This window comes from Lampetra fluviatilis, chromosome 16, assembly GCF_964198595.1.
Source record: "Lampetra fluviatilis chromosome 16, kcLamFluv1.1, whole genome shotgun sequence".
Lineage (NCBI taxonomy): Eukaryota > Metazoa > Chordata > Hyperoartia > Petromyzontiformes > Petromyzontidae > Lampetra > Lampetra fluviatilis.
In genome coordinates, this window is record NC_136290.1 from 5,860,790 (window position 1) to 5,876,884 (window position 16,095).

At 41.2% G+C, this 16,095-nt stretch overlaps 1 protein-coding gene across 12 annotated transcripts in view; it reads right to left on the reverse strand.

The window, feature by feature from the left end:
* The window catches only part of LOC144936479 (serine/threonine-protein phosphatase 6 regulatory subunit 3-like), a 62,200-nt gene that overhangs the window by 13,966 nt on the left and 32,139 nt on the right, over positions 1-16,095 (reverse strand). For 6 of the 12 annotated variants that reach the window (XM_078863563.1, XM_078863567.1, XM_078863561.1 and 3 more), the window contains exons 13-20: positions 15,179-15,276; positions 13,469-13,558; positions 11,985-12,082; positions 10,914-10,971; positions 9,502-9,635; positions 6,411-6,589; positions 4,855-5,101; positions 761-861 (exon numbers count right to left, since the gene is read on the reverse strand). In XM_078863563.1, the coding sequence (XP_078719689.1) occupies positions 761-861; positions 4,855-5,101; positions 6,411-6,589; positions 9,502-9,635; positions 10,914-10,971; positions 11,985-12,082; positions 13,469-13,558; positions 15,179-15,276 (1,005 nt within the window). The remainder of the gene's footprint in view (positions 1-760; positions 862-4,854; positions 5,102-6,410; positions 6,590-9,501; positions 9,636-10,913; positions 10,972-11,984; positions 12,083-13,468; positions 13,559-15,178; positions 15,277-16,095) is intronic. The other 6 variants (XM_078863570.1, XM_078863572.1, XM_078863564.1 and 3 more) reach the window with 6 other exon arrangements.

Consider the following 16,095-nt stretch of genomic DNA (forward strand, 5'->3'; position numbering starts at 1 on the left):
CCCTCGTGTCCAGGCAATGGCCTGGAACCGACAATAATGGTTCACTCCATTTGCCTTTTGTCATAACCTCATCACTGTGGCGATAAGAGGACTCCTTTTCGGGATCAGTGGCCTGAATCTCCGAGCTATTTCAGGAGACTGGCTTTCAGCTCCCCGTCATAAACCAAAACAAGTTTCTTTTGTTAGTGACGTCACCCTGACACTTGAATGTCTCGACCAATAGCAATGAATGACACTAGTCAAAGTGAATAACAGACTGACACGGTCGGATTAAATGACATTACATGACTGAATGATAATGGAGGATGTGCAGTGCTCAGTACCATAAACCGTTGACAGTTTTCAAAAAAATTCCAAACAATTCAATGTTGTGTATAGCAAGAAACAGTAATTTTAATATAGGCTAACAAATGGTCATCCTATGAAAAGACTGTCTAAAAAATTGAAATCTGAATTTCCACCACTGGTCGAGTGGAGACAAGTGCCTTCCTATTACTCGTTCGAGCAGGGAGATGATTCGGAGGAAGCCGAAAGTGTGAAGACAAACAGAATTTATAAATGTTAAAGGTTGCGAGCTCTTTGACCAAACGACCTGTGTAGAAGGCACCATGTCTCCAGACTGCTTCGTAAGAGTGGCCAAAACCGGTCTCCATGTGCTGAAGCTGTGGCACTGAAACCCAGTCTCCAGGGTCCTGTAATTTGAGCTACAAGATGGCTGTGTTCTTGGACTCCTATCCACAGCGGCCATGGTCAAACTCACCGGCCGTCTGCGAGGCCACGTGCTTGTTCGTGTGGTCGGTGGTGTCAGGGCCAGTTTCCATTGCGATGGGAGAGCTACTCCTGGGGCCGGTGACCGAGAGACTGCAAAGAGTGAGGCACATTAGTTCCTTATTCAAACACGTTGCATTGGTTCATATTGCTGCCATCTGCAAGTGTGCCTTTGTGGGTTGTGCATCAACATGTGTAGTTTGCAAATTTCAGGCCAGGAGATGGTAGTACAGAAAGTGGGCTGCTAGCCAGTGTGTATGGATTTTTTTAAGTGTTTCATGCACACTCAAATTATTCGAAGCAATGTCTTTCAGTTTAGTGAAGGAGCCAAATTTAAAAGCAGCCAAGCTCAATTGTTTCAAAATATGACTGTCCAAATAATGTCCTTCATGTATTAAATTAAACCTGAATGAGTTTCTAAACACATTAGCTCGAGGTTCCTGAATTATGACACTTGGCCACTTTATTATTAGAGTTTTGGTTGTAGAAATGGCAAAAACCCAGGCATATGAGGGGAATAACTCTCAAAAGTCTTTACAGGTTGGTCAGGAATCTACTTTGTGTACTACCATCTCCTGGTTACCTTCAACCCAACTGGCTTGAAGGTTTCATCATGATCCACCAACCCTTGCCTCCAAGTCGCCGAACTATGAAAGACTACCTGTAACTATTTATCTCCAAAACAAAAAATGATTCACCGAAATGAAATGCTCAAAAATTTCACTTTTACATAAAAAAAATAATCCTAATTTAACCATAGTTAACACACCAAATGTGCTTGATCAACATGAACCACGTTCAACTTGGGAAACCCTTCTGCAAAAAATATCAAATCCTTCCATGAGGCTCGAAGTGAATTGCATTACTTTACACAGTACATAACAATGTCCGGAAAAACTCGTGGGCGCAAAGCGACGTCTATTTGACGCCATCCACTCACTGTTGTGCATTTGACTTGCTTGCAGATTTTTTTTTCCCATTGAAGTGAAATTGGCCATAAGTGCCTCCACAAGCAGGGCTGCATATATAGGAATTATTTTGCCAATTAGTGCCTCGTTGACAATAAGCATATGGAACAGTATTCGACAAACTGCTAAAACCTCTTTCTCAACTCTGATAAATAAAATTGCTGAATTTTTTTAAATGCTGTTTTCATATAAGGTATATGGAGGTTATAGTCAAACTAAATCTCAATTAATGTTAAGTCAAGTTGACAATGAATTGACATATCATGGAAATTACTGTAATATGAATTATGACCAACACCCATGCTACTAAATATGAAAGCAGCAGTTACATTTACCAAAACATGCAATGTGCATGCATACGAGATAAACCTAGTGTGCAGTTACAATCATTGTGTAATGCACAAATGTATACCTGGATATAATTTACAATATAAAATCATAAATGATAAGAACTCAACAAAATTTATGGAAATCATGTTTGTATGTGTGCCCGCCATGTGTATGGCTGTACTTGGATGCATGGAAGTGTGGGAAGCAATGTGGTGGCGAGTTGTGCCCTTGGACTCTGACCAACTATATCGGGTCATCTATCAGCCATGACATAAGACACCAGTGGCAACTGTTATCCGGACTTGATCAGGGTCTACTGGAGGTAAAATTAGCCTAAATTGATTTACTAATTTGTAAGGGAATTAAGGTGACCACCAAGCGTGATGCTGTATACTGCACAAAGCACTTAATCACATCACAAGGAGTGATAAGAGCACTTTTCCAGAGAGTCTACAACACTGGATAAATACACTTTGGTTCTTTCGGTAAAGTCGCATAGGTAAAAAAACATTAAATCACGACGTTTCAGGCGCAACACAAGCGCTCGCCATCAGGTGGGACCACCACAGCCAGAAGCAACTGCTGAAATAACCAAAGAGCATGGATCCTTGCAGTCACGAAAACTTCAAATCGAGAATGAACACTGGATAAGTTTATTTTTGGTAAACACAAGTTGTTGAGATCGTACAAAAACTCCGAATGCACTTAGGGAGTCAGGGATTTATTTAACTATAAAATGTGCTCTCGGCATTAAGTCCTTAAATGAGGATATATCGCAGAGGAACGTATCACCCTCTATTAAAGAATGGTCTGTGAAAGGAAATGTGAGATCGATTCAAGCAACCTAATTTGAAGCACACAAAGGGTACTGCACTTCCCATGTACCCTGATGAGAAACATACATGGTACGGGTAATCAAATTGATATTTTTTTCATTCTTAGAACTTGAATTATGGGAAGTAACACGTTTATTTAAAATGTAATATGGCGGTGTTTGTGCAACTTATTAGTTGAAACCATTAACAGATGACAAAGGAGAACCCGGTTTGATCGCGAGTGGCTGCTTGAATTTGAAACCAGGATCACAATGGTGCCAAGCTCAGTACCGACACCTGACGCCTTTCAATACACCTCTTAAGAGTCAGGAGTCTTTTTTATGTATGTTTTATGGGCATTTAGAATTTTATAATGCGGTATAGTGACATCGCAGAAGGCTGACAAGAACTGCTTAGTTTGCATGTGCACATTCAGTGAGAGTAAATCACCAGCATGCAAACAGGTGACATTTTAAAATGGGAAGTTCACGAGGCACGAACTCGCTCCCAGACACCTTTGGTGTGTGGACTGAACATAAGAGATTGCAGCCATGAATTTCAGCTTTTCATCGTTTTAATGGCCCTAAAAATGTCCCACATGTTAAAAGGGCAGATTTGCAGGTGCACTGTTGCTCAGGTAAAAGCTCCTGTAATATAAAATGCATGTTAATATTAAAAATTAAGTGACAGCAGGTGGGGTTTTATACATACGATATACTTAAATAAGGGAATCAATCCTGCACCTGATGTGTGCTAATGCTGTGGAGGGTCTGTACAAACGGATACACATGTACGAGGGCACGTCAAAAAGTTGAGAATTACTTGGCCTATTTTAAAGCATTGTTTATTTTATAAGGTCATTTGTCATTATTAGTATACACAATGAAATACTAAATAATGTCATGTGTATGCAATATTCATTATAATCTGACTTCCCATCACACAAAAATATTTATTGACATGATAAAAGTAAATTCAGGTGGAACAGTTAGAATAACGATGATAAAATCCTAACCTTGTTAAAATTAGAGTAATTTGGAATTTCATTTTAATACACAGTATATACGGTGCAAGTTACACATTTCTGTATGGTAAAATGTATTCCCTATCATCCCTCTGGGGTAGATAAAGCAAGTATCACTTTACGGGAAGCCAACAGTGGTCAACCTATGGTAGACCCCTACCATGGGAACGCAAAATTCCCACCACTGTCTAGTGGCCAAAAACAGAGGCGACTGCTACCCCATTGCTCATTTAATGAGTCAAAGGCTTGAATGTATTCATACTGGCTCTTGGTTGTACCGTCACAAATCAAAAATTGTGGAACCAACCATGGCTTGCCGATGGGCAGAGTAGGAAACTGGTCCAAGTGTTGCATATACGCCTGTCAAATGAAAATGCTGTTGACCTTAAATGCCACTTGCACTTTGTTCAAAAAAGCCCAGCAATACCTGTTCACGTCGCACATCAAGGACCGAGACGCACTGTGAACATGAAAAGTGAAATAACAAAAACTGAAAAGAAGGCTGGTTATGCACCAGGGCCAGGGTTAGTAATATGAGCTTCTTGGTACATTTGATTAGCAACAAGGGAGAGGAGCTGTTTAGCTAGTGTGCGCCATCACCTAACAGTCTGCTTTTTTAACCCTTGTCAAGCATTGGGGTTATAATGATTCATCATTTAAAGTGTATTAATACACTTACAATACATGCATCAAATAAGGTGTACAAGATAATTTCCAGTGCATACATATTTATAACTTTATACCATAGATTCATACAACTAAAGATTAAATATCACAAGGGCACAAGAAGCCAAATAGTATCCTCGAAACTGAACAAGTAATCAAATCGTTTAAGAATATATTTTTTACATTTACAGCAAGTATGATCTTTTCACTTTTTGTCCACGTTTCATTTTTGCTGTTCACAGAGCTCTAATATCGGGCAGCAAAGAAAGGAGGGAGGGGGCACCTGGAGGTTTTGGGTTTGGTGTCAGGAAAATCAGCCCAGCTGAGGCCCTGCTGCCCAGGTCCAGGGCTGCCCCCTGCGTTCTCCCACAGACTGGAGCCTGTGTCCACTACAGCTGGAGACGAACTGGAGCTGCTGCTGGTGCTGGTGCTGTCACCCGCCCGTCCTCCCACGTCACCATCGGCAGATGCCCCACCCCCCGTGTCCATCGCCACGTCATCAAATCGCGCTGTCCATCCGGGACCTGAAGCTACGATGGGAGACAAGATTACAGTCAACCGGTTACAGTCAGCAGGTTATCACAGACAGTGCTGTTGATGTCACCACACCACCATCATTGACTTCCATCTTACAGAGGCCATGGCTGTTACACTGTTGACAATGAACCTCCAAGGTTTTCTCTACAAGTCTCATCATCATCATCATCTGACTTCAGGTCTTTCCCTCTTGGTAGCTGACCTCTGGATGCCACTCGAATGGCTGTCATGATCACCCGTCCCTCCATCCTCTTCCCGATTACATCTACCATGTTGTCTTTCAAACCTTTAAGGCAATGACATTGCAAGCATCTTGGCAACTGTATTCAAAGACCAAAAGTTACTTTTCTAGCTGCTTTTGTCATAATCAAGCTCTAGAACCTGGAAAGTAATAAAAATGTCAGCCTCTATACCTTACGAAAGTGAAAGAGGAAATCTATGTAATCACGTAAGCGTCGAATCCTTCTTCCACCGGTGAACATGGAAGTAAGCCATGCTGCAGTCCTGAAGAAGCATTAGGAGGCTGCACTTTGCCGATACAAGGCAGGTGCTAGGAGCCGCTGTGATAAACTGCATGCTCACATTTTATGGGACAAATTAATGCCGACTCAATGCTGTAACAGCGATGATAAGCTTCCTCCGAAAGCGAGCGAGAAAGATGCTAATTCCAGGAACCTCAGTGACATCGACTCATTCATAGCCATTATGAGCTTCCCCAGTATAATAGGAAGCCTTAGAGTTTAAACATAGGATCATACGAGAACTGGTTCAGTGCATATGATCAATATTAACCTTCTGATACACTGATCAAGGAACTTCAGGGATAGAACCCAGAACCTCACTTAGTGCCTGACAGTGTCACGCAGGCACAGGGCTTCAATCCAGCATCATGCCAAGCTTGGTGGTGCACTTTGGAGGAATGTGCTAGCAAATCACTTTGGTTGTCAGACTTCCAAACTTGTTTGCCTGTTAGGTAGTTAGAAGATAGCAGTACACCATTAAGTTTTGTGAACCCATGTGTGTGGAATGTAAATGTTATCCCCTTGTATGTGTGGATCTTCTATAGGTACTGCAGCTTCATCCCACAAGCAAACTACTTCGTAAAAACGGAACTGTCCAAACAAGGCCCTTGTGAAAAAGTAAAATAACTCATCAAGGATTTTATTCATACATGACATTATTCTTATTATTCACCAGTTGTGTGGAAGTGCTTTCACACAACCCATTGAGATCCCTGGAGCTGTCCAGCCAACTGCTATAATTGTGTATCGACACAAATCGAACGCAGCAAGCACCACCCACCGTCAGCACCGTCGACATCCATTCGGTCTTCCGCATTGTTGTTGTTGGCCGAGTGTCGGCAGGGCTTGACGCTCACGTCCTCCTCCTCCACGTCCTCCTCCGAGTCTGTGCTCTCTTCGCTGCCCCCACTATCGCCCGACGTTTTGCCCGTATTGCTGGTCGAATACAACACACCAAACCTGACCATCAATAGAAGACAGGGGGAGGAGTCTGTAGGACAGCGGCCCCGGTGGTGGAGGACACAAAACAGATTCCTTCCCCCACTTTAGACAGAGGTGTTGGGGAGAGTGCTATTAGTGAGCACCCATTAAAGCTGGCATGGCAATTGGTGGGAGATTGTGTTGCCAGCACCATAATCCGGAATATTTCTATGTGGTGGCAATACACGTAATAAATGACGTAACTTAAACTAACTTAACACAAATTTAAATTAAGGACGGCAAAAAATTGCAAGCCACGTCCAAAACGACCATGCGTAACTTGAAAAAAAAAACTGTAATGCTGAAGACTTGGTCTGCACATGTGATACATTCAAGAAACTTGCACCCCTTGGTAACAACATAGCCGTGAGCTGAAACATTCTGCGTGCACTGGGTTCTGGCACATTCTCATTTGCAGCGCGTGCTTCCCAATTGCTCGCAATGAAATCCGTGCTGTGCATGGTCGCAGGGCAATCGGCACAAATATCAACATGCCGAGGCTGCTTCCTTGGGATTATTCAGTCAAACTGCGCTGGAATAAATAAGGAATGTATTTCATTGCTTGTGGAATGAACTTTAATGCAGAATTTTAATTCTAGCCAAGGTGGTCATCGGCCTGGGTAAAAGCAATTAGAGCAGAGAACACAAAACAGATGATTTGATCCATTACCCTACAGCTAACCTTGATTCAAATAAAGCAATTTCTGCTCCTGCAATGATTTTGTACGCAAGCTACATTTTTCAAAGCACGCCGTGGAACCAAAAAACAGGCAACAAAATACACAAAATCGGACATTTTGCCAGTATCAAAGTATGAAAAAATAATAGGTTTTACCCTTTCTGGCAATAAAACAGAAGTTAGGATGTTCAAACACTAAATAGAAACCTTTTGCAAGGAATCAAGTCTGGATTAACCACACGTACTTTGTGGTGAACATGCAAACAAACATGCTCTGATAATCAACGCATTGTCTTTGAAACCGATTGGCCTCAAACAGACAGCCTTCTTTAGAGCTTAGCTTACCAGTGTCAGACCAGAGAACATCAAAAGGCAAACAGTACAAAGACAGTGCTGTTAATTAGTATTAAACAAAAAACACGTTTCGAACTAAAAATGCTCCAGAAGTTTCATTTGAAAATTTGCCAGAAGCACTGCCAATGTACCATATATGATTGTCAACATACACGGATGATAGAAACATTCAATAAATTGAACATTGTTGGAATATACAGGAAACCAACCACTCATCTGCCCAACCGGTGAGTGCAGTAGACCTAGATTACATCCGGATCAAGCAAAAAAAAAAGAATTTTAAATTTCTTGACTGCTTCCAGTTATGCCACAAAGTACGTGTTATCTTTCAAAGTTAAGTTGTTAATATTTGTTTGCCTGACAAATCTGAAGCATTTCTACCAACTATGTACTTTTCTAAATCACTGACATCACCGGGGAATAAATAACACTGGTCAACAAAAAACATTTCTGGCCTATACTTTTGCAGCTGTTTTAGACTAATTTCAGGGTGCTGATTCCAAATCTGATCTCAAATTTGCTCTATCACATCTCATTTTTATGCTATCGGCATACCCCATTTTCATTGATTTTACCCGAAATTAACTCCGTCACTTATGATTGCAAGTTGTTGCGAGTCAGTGACTGCTTTAGTGTTAAAATATGGTGTTGTATTTTTAGGATAGTGTGTTTATAATATAATGTTATGTAGATATCCACATTTATTTAATATTTTTCTTCTGCAGTTTTTATTGAAAATGCAATATTTGATATCTCAAAAAAACTGATGTGATAGACAAAAACTGATGCCAGATTTGGAATCAGCACCCCAACATTACCTTGAAACCGTTGGAATACCTTATGCCAGAAAAAGTGTGTTGACCAGTGTAATTTAAGTCATAACAGAATACATCCTCGTGTAAATCGTCTCCTGCAAACTTCACTTCTTTCATTACTTTCACCTGCTTTCCCTGCTAATTACGCAACATGTTACTGGTAATGACACAGTTCCAGGATTTACATGATGCGAAAAAAAACCCTCTCCCAGACCCCTAAATAATAATCTTGCGATCCAAACAGATGCCAAGTTGTTATTATGCAGATGTGCTCACTTTTTATTGTTGCATGTCATCCTATGAAGAGAATGGCCCTCTTACCAAAGAAGCAATTATCACCTAATGGTTGTTAAGAGACATACCCTAAAAAACTAACAACTTCATCCCATAAGTATGTAACTATGTTGTGCGTCTCAGGTTGCCCACACAAATGAAGCTCAATTTAATTAATTAATAAACATCAGCATAGGAACTTAATCTCAAGTGACATCACTGCACTGAAGTATTAAGAAGTCGGTCACTAAAGACGAAGCGGGTCATTGGGCTGCCATAATGATGTGCTTGGCTGTAATTTCACAAACCTTTCATACTATATTGGAAAAGTTTTCTGGCTGGATGAACTGGGTGGATTCCTTTCTGGATCGTGCCATGCTCCCAAGTGCTCGTGCATATCTGCACGAGGACATCTGCATCATTCACCGAGCAGTGGATTGATACAGTGCTATTAATAATTATCAGACTATATGAGAAAAAAGGCTTGCCCGCTGGCTGGCTGGAGGCCCGGAAAGGATGTGCGGACTGCTGGTTTCTCATAAACCAAGTTTTAAAAGTGTATCACACGGCCATATGCACAACAACTATTTCTAACAGCAAACGGCCGTTCCAAATTAAGAAAAAAAAGTAATTGGTGACGGTGTTAGGATAATCAAACCAAGCAAATGGGAGCATATAAATTAGAGAACCAGGTGGCAACCGAGAAATCAAGAGCGCTCATGAGCTTGGGGGCCCGTGTGCCGTCGTCGCGAGGGTCCACATTGCGTCACCTCTGCCGGACTTTGACGTTGGTGGCGTATGTGATCTGCTTCTCCTCCCAGATGTCCTCCTCGTCCGCGCCACTCTCGTCGTCAAACTGCTGGATGCGCTCATTGCAGCACGCCTCAAACAGCGCCGCGTTTTGCTGCAGGCACAAGCACGGGGAGAGGGCAGCCCACAATTGGGACGTGGCACTCGTAGAGCGTACGCAGTCCACACCACCCAGCTCTCTCCGCCCAACCCTCAATGCCGACCCCAGATCCTCACCCACACTCGTAGATTTCTGAGGCTACTCCCTACCGATGGATCGGTGATCAAAGCGCCTGATTGATGGTCTGAAATGTGCCAATCATCCTTCCAGGGACAATTTAATATGCAGCACCAATTTGTGGAAAGACCACAGGAATTGTCCGATGGAAGAAATAGATGGTGCCCCCCACCATGGGAATGTGGAATTTCCAATGGTATATTTAGCAGTAAGACTAAATAAGGATGGAATTGGTTAAACTCAATGTTTAATCCGTCCCTAAAAAACCCAGAGATAAGACAGAGCTACATAGGAGAAATGCGAGTAATTCATTTATTTTCAACAAGGACAAAATGTTCCCCTACTACAGAAAGCTTTGGGCAGAACTCATCATTGGTAACAATGAGCCAGGGATGAAAATTCCACTTTCCCATGGGAAGGTCCAGCATCAACATATGATGACCAATATTGATGTCCCACAAAGTTGTGCTCATTCTATCGAGTGCAGGGTGCACCCTCAACCACCTCCAATTAGCACGGTTGGCTGCGTACGGTGCACAAGAAGTTCAACATACACACAGGCATAATGGAGACCTCTGCCAGCATTGGCGTGTGCAAGCGATTACAGGGCTGCACCATCACCACGTGTTCATCACAGGATCACTGATTATGAATTAAGTACTATTCCTTTTGTCACCTTTCTGCATTACTTAAAGCATTTACAGCACTGCAAATGGGAACAGGTATAATGCATTATTCCTCAAGTGATGAATTCCTTCAATGTAGCCTACTCAAGGATAGAGATCTCTAAAGTTATTTTTACCAATAAAAGTGATGTTAATATTGATTCCTAAAAGAGCGTATACCACAGATTATGAAAAATTAACCTTTGGTTCCTAAAGCTGAACGATAGAGAACAAACATGGCAAGGGCATAATTTGCATTACTTACCCATTATAAAATATGGGGCCTCACATGTGAGAAGGAACAGTGCAAGATTTCGCCTGATCATAGTCGGACAAAACACCAAGTCTAAATTAACTTCACGTTATAAGATGGGCATGTTTTGACACGAGACGCTTCTTGAACGAGAAAAAGCGGTGGCATTCAGTCGTCGTGTTCAAGTGGATTCGCTAAGGGCATAGGGGCAGCGTGTCCCGTGAGCGAGTTACTTACGCTTTCGTCGTTTGCATTCATGGCAAAATTTATTTCAGATACTCTATCAAAGGAAGCGCTGAAACAGACAAGCGGAAGATAAATAAAAAAATTACGCGCAGCAAGAAAAACTGAAACCGTTTCACATCAGCCTTCTAACACACGTAATTCCATACTTTACCTTATGTATAACACTTTTAGAAAAATGTGCACGTGGGTTTGTAGATGTATGCTTGGAGCACCAGCTAATATTACAATAAAACCACAAGTGAATAGAATACACTGTTTTCGATATTAAACACCGATTTAAAATGTATAGGCCAACACTGCATCTAAAAAATACATCTTTAAATGATTATATTACAAGCATATTCCAGAACAGTAAATGTAATAATTAAATGGGTCAGGTCGTCCTTTTCACGTGCCATGTTAAACACTAGTGCATACTTTGTCTCATCCTGACGAACACCAATTGGTAATGCAAATAAATAAAAGTCAGTTTTCTCCCAAATCAAAATAGCAATGAGGTGGGGGTCATCTGTCAATGGCTATTAAATGACAGTGACAATTCCAATCAATCTCCAACCAGAATGACCAATGTTGATTGAATATAAACCAATAGCAGACAATGTCCTGACCCAGAGAGACCACAATGTGTTGTTAGTAACTGATTGTACAATTGTATTTTATTTCAATGTGTAAATAAAGCCACACTCCGACACAAGTCCAAAATGAGACGACCCCTAGACAATAATGAACAATACTTAAACAGCACTTCCACCACTTGATTTCTCACAAGAGTGGTACTAATTTTTAGACCCCAGAGGCATAATAAACTTAGTCTAACCTCAACTGGGAACGTATGATTATGAGTCGAGTGTTTTAACTCCAGGACCGCCCAGCTCAATATCATGAACAGCATTGTGCATTTTTAATGATTTTCTGCAGGATTAGGGATCCGAGTTAAGTGCTCTTTGCTTTAACTTTGTGCTACAAATAGATTTAACTAACGTTCCCACTTCGTTCCATTGCCCCGTGACACCACGTAATATGAACTCCGGAGCAGCAAGCAGGACGCGAGAAGCCACTTACTTCACATTGTCTTCCTGCTCGGCGAACTCCTCATCACTGAAGCCAAACTGGTCAACAAAATTGGACGTCATTTGTTGCATCTGATAATCAGAGAAGGCCTGGCATCGCCCGACAAATGAGCGACGGCCAGATTTAAGAAAGAAAAAGGCCAACGGCAACAAACAACAACAGAAGAAAAAAGAAAACAACACAAAAAGGGTTGCTTTTGAAAAATGCAAAACAAAGCGCGCTCGTAAACAAATGCAAAAAGCAAGCGGGCAATGTTGGATTTTGCCAGCCGGCGAAATGGCGTAATTTTTCCAACGTGCTATTACATGACTGGTGGAACAGGCCACTTGACTATGCCATGATGTTACTTGTCACACGGTGAGCTTTACTTTTCGGCCTCAATGTATGTGCATAAAGACTATCGGCATGCAGATACACTACTTTCACCTGTGAATTGGCTTCATAGCGAGAAAACAAAGTATCAGATGAAATCCATACATTTTTGCAAGTGTCTAAAAGAAAGCACATTGTCTCGTTCAAAGATGCCCCAAATCGCTCAAAAATAAATGCCACCAAATCAATTCGGATGTTGCCGAAGAGCGAAGCTGAAAATATGCTAAAACAAGCTGAACCAAAAACACCAACATTTTTAACCGAATGCCTGTTTCTTCATTGCATTCCTTCAAGCGTAATTTAAAATCAAAATATTTCTGTTTACTAAGAATATACATCAGAATATTGTTTTTGTTATAAAACAGTGTTAATGACGATGACAAGAGGTGTTCTCAGTTTGTACCAACAGCAATACTCATAAAAATACGTAATGTTGTGATGTGTGCTGTGGTGCTATGAGACATTGTTCTGGCAACTGGTAAAATGAAATATGAATGGCTGATGATTAATGAAAATACAGTAATTATGCTGATGGGAGATGACATTCAGTGATGTCTACACTAAACAATCAAATTTATGATTGTGACAATGGTGAAAACACTACCAATGATTGAAAGGCCAGATTATGATTATAGCAATAACTATTCTAACAAAAATAGAACACAATGATGGTAACATAAGTATGTTGATGGTAATGATGGTTACCATAAGGATGGTAACAACAATGTGGAACGGCCATTTGAGAGCAATACAAATTATTCAAAGTGTGACAATTACAGTGAGTAACAATTATATTTAGTTTTACAATTATTCGCTTTATAATGATGATTTGTGGCCAAAATTATGACGATGATAATAACAATGCGAATGGAAATGATAAATTATAATGATTATGACAATGGAGGTAATAATAATAATAGATACAACTGCGGTGAACATGATAATGGTGTGGCGATCGAAGTGATGACAACCATAATGACCAAGGTAATGACCAGCCATGTGGGCTGATAATGATGACAAACAACGTTCGCGAGCTAAATGCCGGTGCTGCATTGTTTGCTGGCTGCGTGGTGCGATGCTGCCTGCCGGTCGGACGCGTATACCTGCTGCAGGGAGGCATCCGGGGGGAATCCGATGTCCTTGATGTCTGCATCGTCATCCTCGCTCGATGAGTGCTGGTTGTAGGGGCTCACCTGCACCGCCGACACCCGCCGTCACACAGCCGCAGTGTCAACAGAGAAGCAACCCCACAATAAAATGCCAAAAGGCACGATCGCGGTCGGCTTGGAGCTGGAAGCAAACTTTTGATGAACGTCAATGTAGCAAGGCTCAGCCCCGAATCACTTACCTGTTCAACAATGTCAAGTAACTAGGGCTTTGTTTGGCTTTAGCGACCAATACTCACAACCCATATTATCCATAATGATGAGGCTAGTTGTAATTACCGGTGAAACGTCATACTCGAATTGTAAATGTTGTGGGGTTATTCTCCAAAACAACGGTGTGCTGAACTAGCAAGTAATTGGCATGTTCTGTTTACGTCAAACCTTACTAATTGGCTGTGTCGGGTGGTGGCGGGTTTAACGACACATTTATATTTACACAATCTAACCCTAGAAAACCTCTATTAAGGACATTGTTTGCTGTAGTAGGATGCAGCCCAAAAAAGGGCTCGTACCTTTATGATAAGTACCACTTACGTCGAAAGTAAAAACGATTCTCCAAAAAGCAAGGGCATCGTTGAATTCATGTCGGTATGTAACAATTCATAAAGCACAAATATCCTCGCCCTCACAATGAAGCACAGACACACGTGCTTAATCGATTATGGAAGTTAAAGTATGCAAATTAAGCCATGTTACCTTTAGGCTAATAGAATAAACATAGGAGATGAATATTACAAACAAGACGAACTGGAATAAATTTTGGTATCAAATAATAACCCTGAATCATGACAATTTATTTAATCATGGTGTCAGGATGAATTGTTGCATGGCTACAATCAACATAATGCAGCACAGGTTTTGCCAGCGATAGACGGCAGCTGGTAATATTAAACCCTGCTGATAAGAAAAGCAGATGATGAAGTAACAATTGAGTTTTACACATGGTGCAATTCCAAATTTAAAGAATGCAAACAAATCGATTATTTAGCCAAGAAAGCCTCTCGAGTCTCAAAAACCTCGACATGAGATGTCTGGCCGATATCTTAAAAATATGTTTAACTTGTATCAACTGGAATGACTGGATAAATCCGTGAAAAGGAGAAAAACTCAAAACACCATCTACAGGGAGCTAATTTCCGTTGGCTGGTGTCTCACTCACATCAAGGGTCCCCCTTACGTGATCCACCAAAATCATATCCAAGAACTCCCTTGGCCAGCAAATTCTAAGTCATCACCAATCAGAGGGGTCCGCAAGATGTCACTGGACTCTTACACCCTCTAAGTGTGCACCAAGTAAAGATAAATTACCTGGATTTTGAAAGTGACAATTGTGGAAAAATACATTTACAAGACTCATTTTACAACAGGCAAAACATAAAACGGTGCTTTTTGTGTAACACTCACCAAGTGACGAGATTACAAGTACACCTTGACAATTTCCATGGATGAACACAGCTTGTTTCCAACGTTAAAGCCATCAATTGTCAAAGATCAACGTGGCATTTCACTCCGAATTACTCTCTGCAGAGACTTGTTTTTTCAGTTGAATAACCACACTCCAGGAAGATTAAGGAAAGCAAAGGTGAAAGCTTGGCGTTGAGGGGGGGAAAATATAAATAAAAAATAACAACAATTCGCACAACTTACGAGTCTCCTCACCAAATCTACTGTGTTCTTTTTGTTGATGTCCACCAGTGCGCTGCCCACAAACACGTCCCACCGCTCCCTGTAGTCGTCTGGAAGCTCTGCACCAAGAATATGGAGGAAGAGGCGTGTCAGGAAACGTACGCTACTGGTGCGAATGTAAGAACATTTCTGACAACAACCCACTTGATCAGCTGTAGCCGATACGTGGATCTCAATCCATAGATGGATTACAAAATATGTTTTGTGGATCTCAGGACAAATCAGAACTAACAACAACCTAAGCATACAAACATTTTCATTATGACTGAAGAAAAAAAACACCCAACTAAATTTAATAAATCTTGACTTAAAGCTTTCGCGACTGCAGGAATTCATATTCTTTGGGTTTTTCGGTAAAGCCACGTAGATAGAAAAAAATAATAACAATATAAACAATACCATGACGTTTCAATCACAACACAAGCAATCGTCATCAGGTGAAAAAAGAGGGAGAAAGCTGCTGAGGCAAGCTGTTTATAAAGGTTTATAGATGAGCGGGACAGCTAATGTTAATGTAGGAGAGGTCTCCGTAACCTGCAGTAGGTATACACCAATCAAAGAGCTGTATATAAAGGTTTAGAGATGGGCGGGGCAGCTAATGTTAATGTAGGAGAGGTCTCCGTACCCGGCAATAGGTCTACCCCAATCAAAGAGCTGTTTACAAAGGTTTAGAGATGCTTGTAAAGGTAAGCTCGGAGAGAGCTCGGAAAGAGCCATCGCCACATGGAGGTGGAAAAGGATAGCAAGCCGCCATTTACTAACACAGCTAATGATGGCTGCGTTAGTGAATGTAACTCAGAGAGTCGAAAATAACTGCTAACATGGGTAGGTAAGGAAGGGAACATCACAGCCAGTTATGACCTAAACTGGTTAATAAA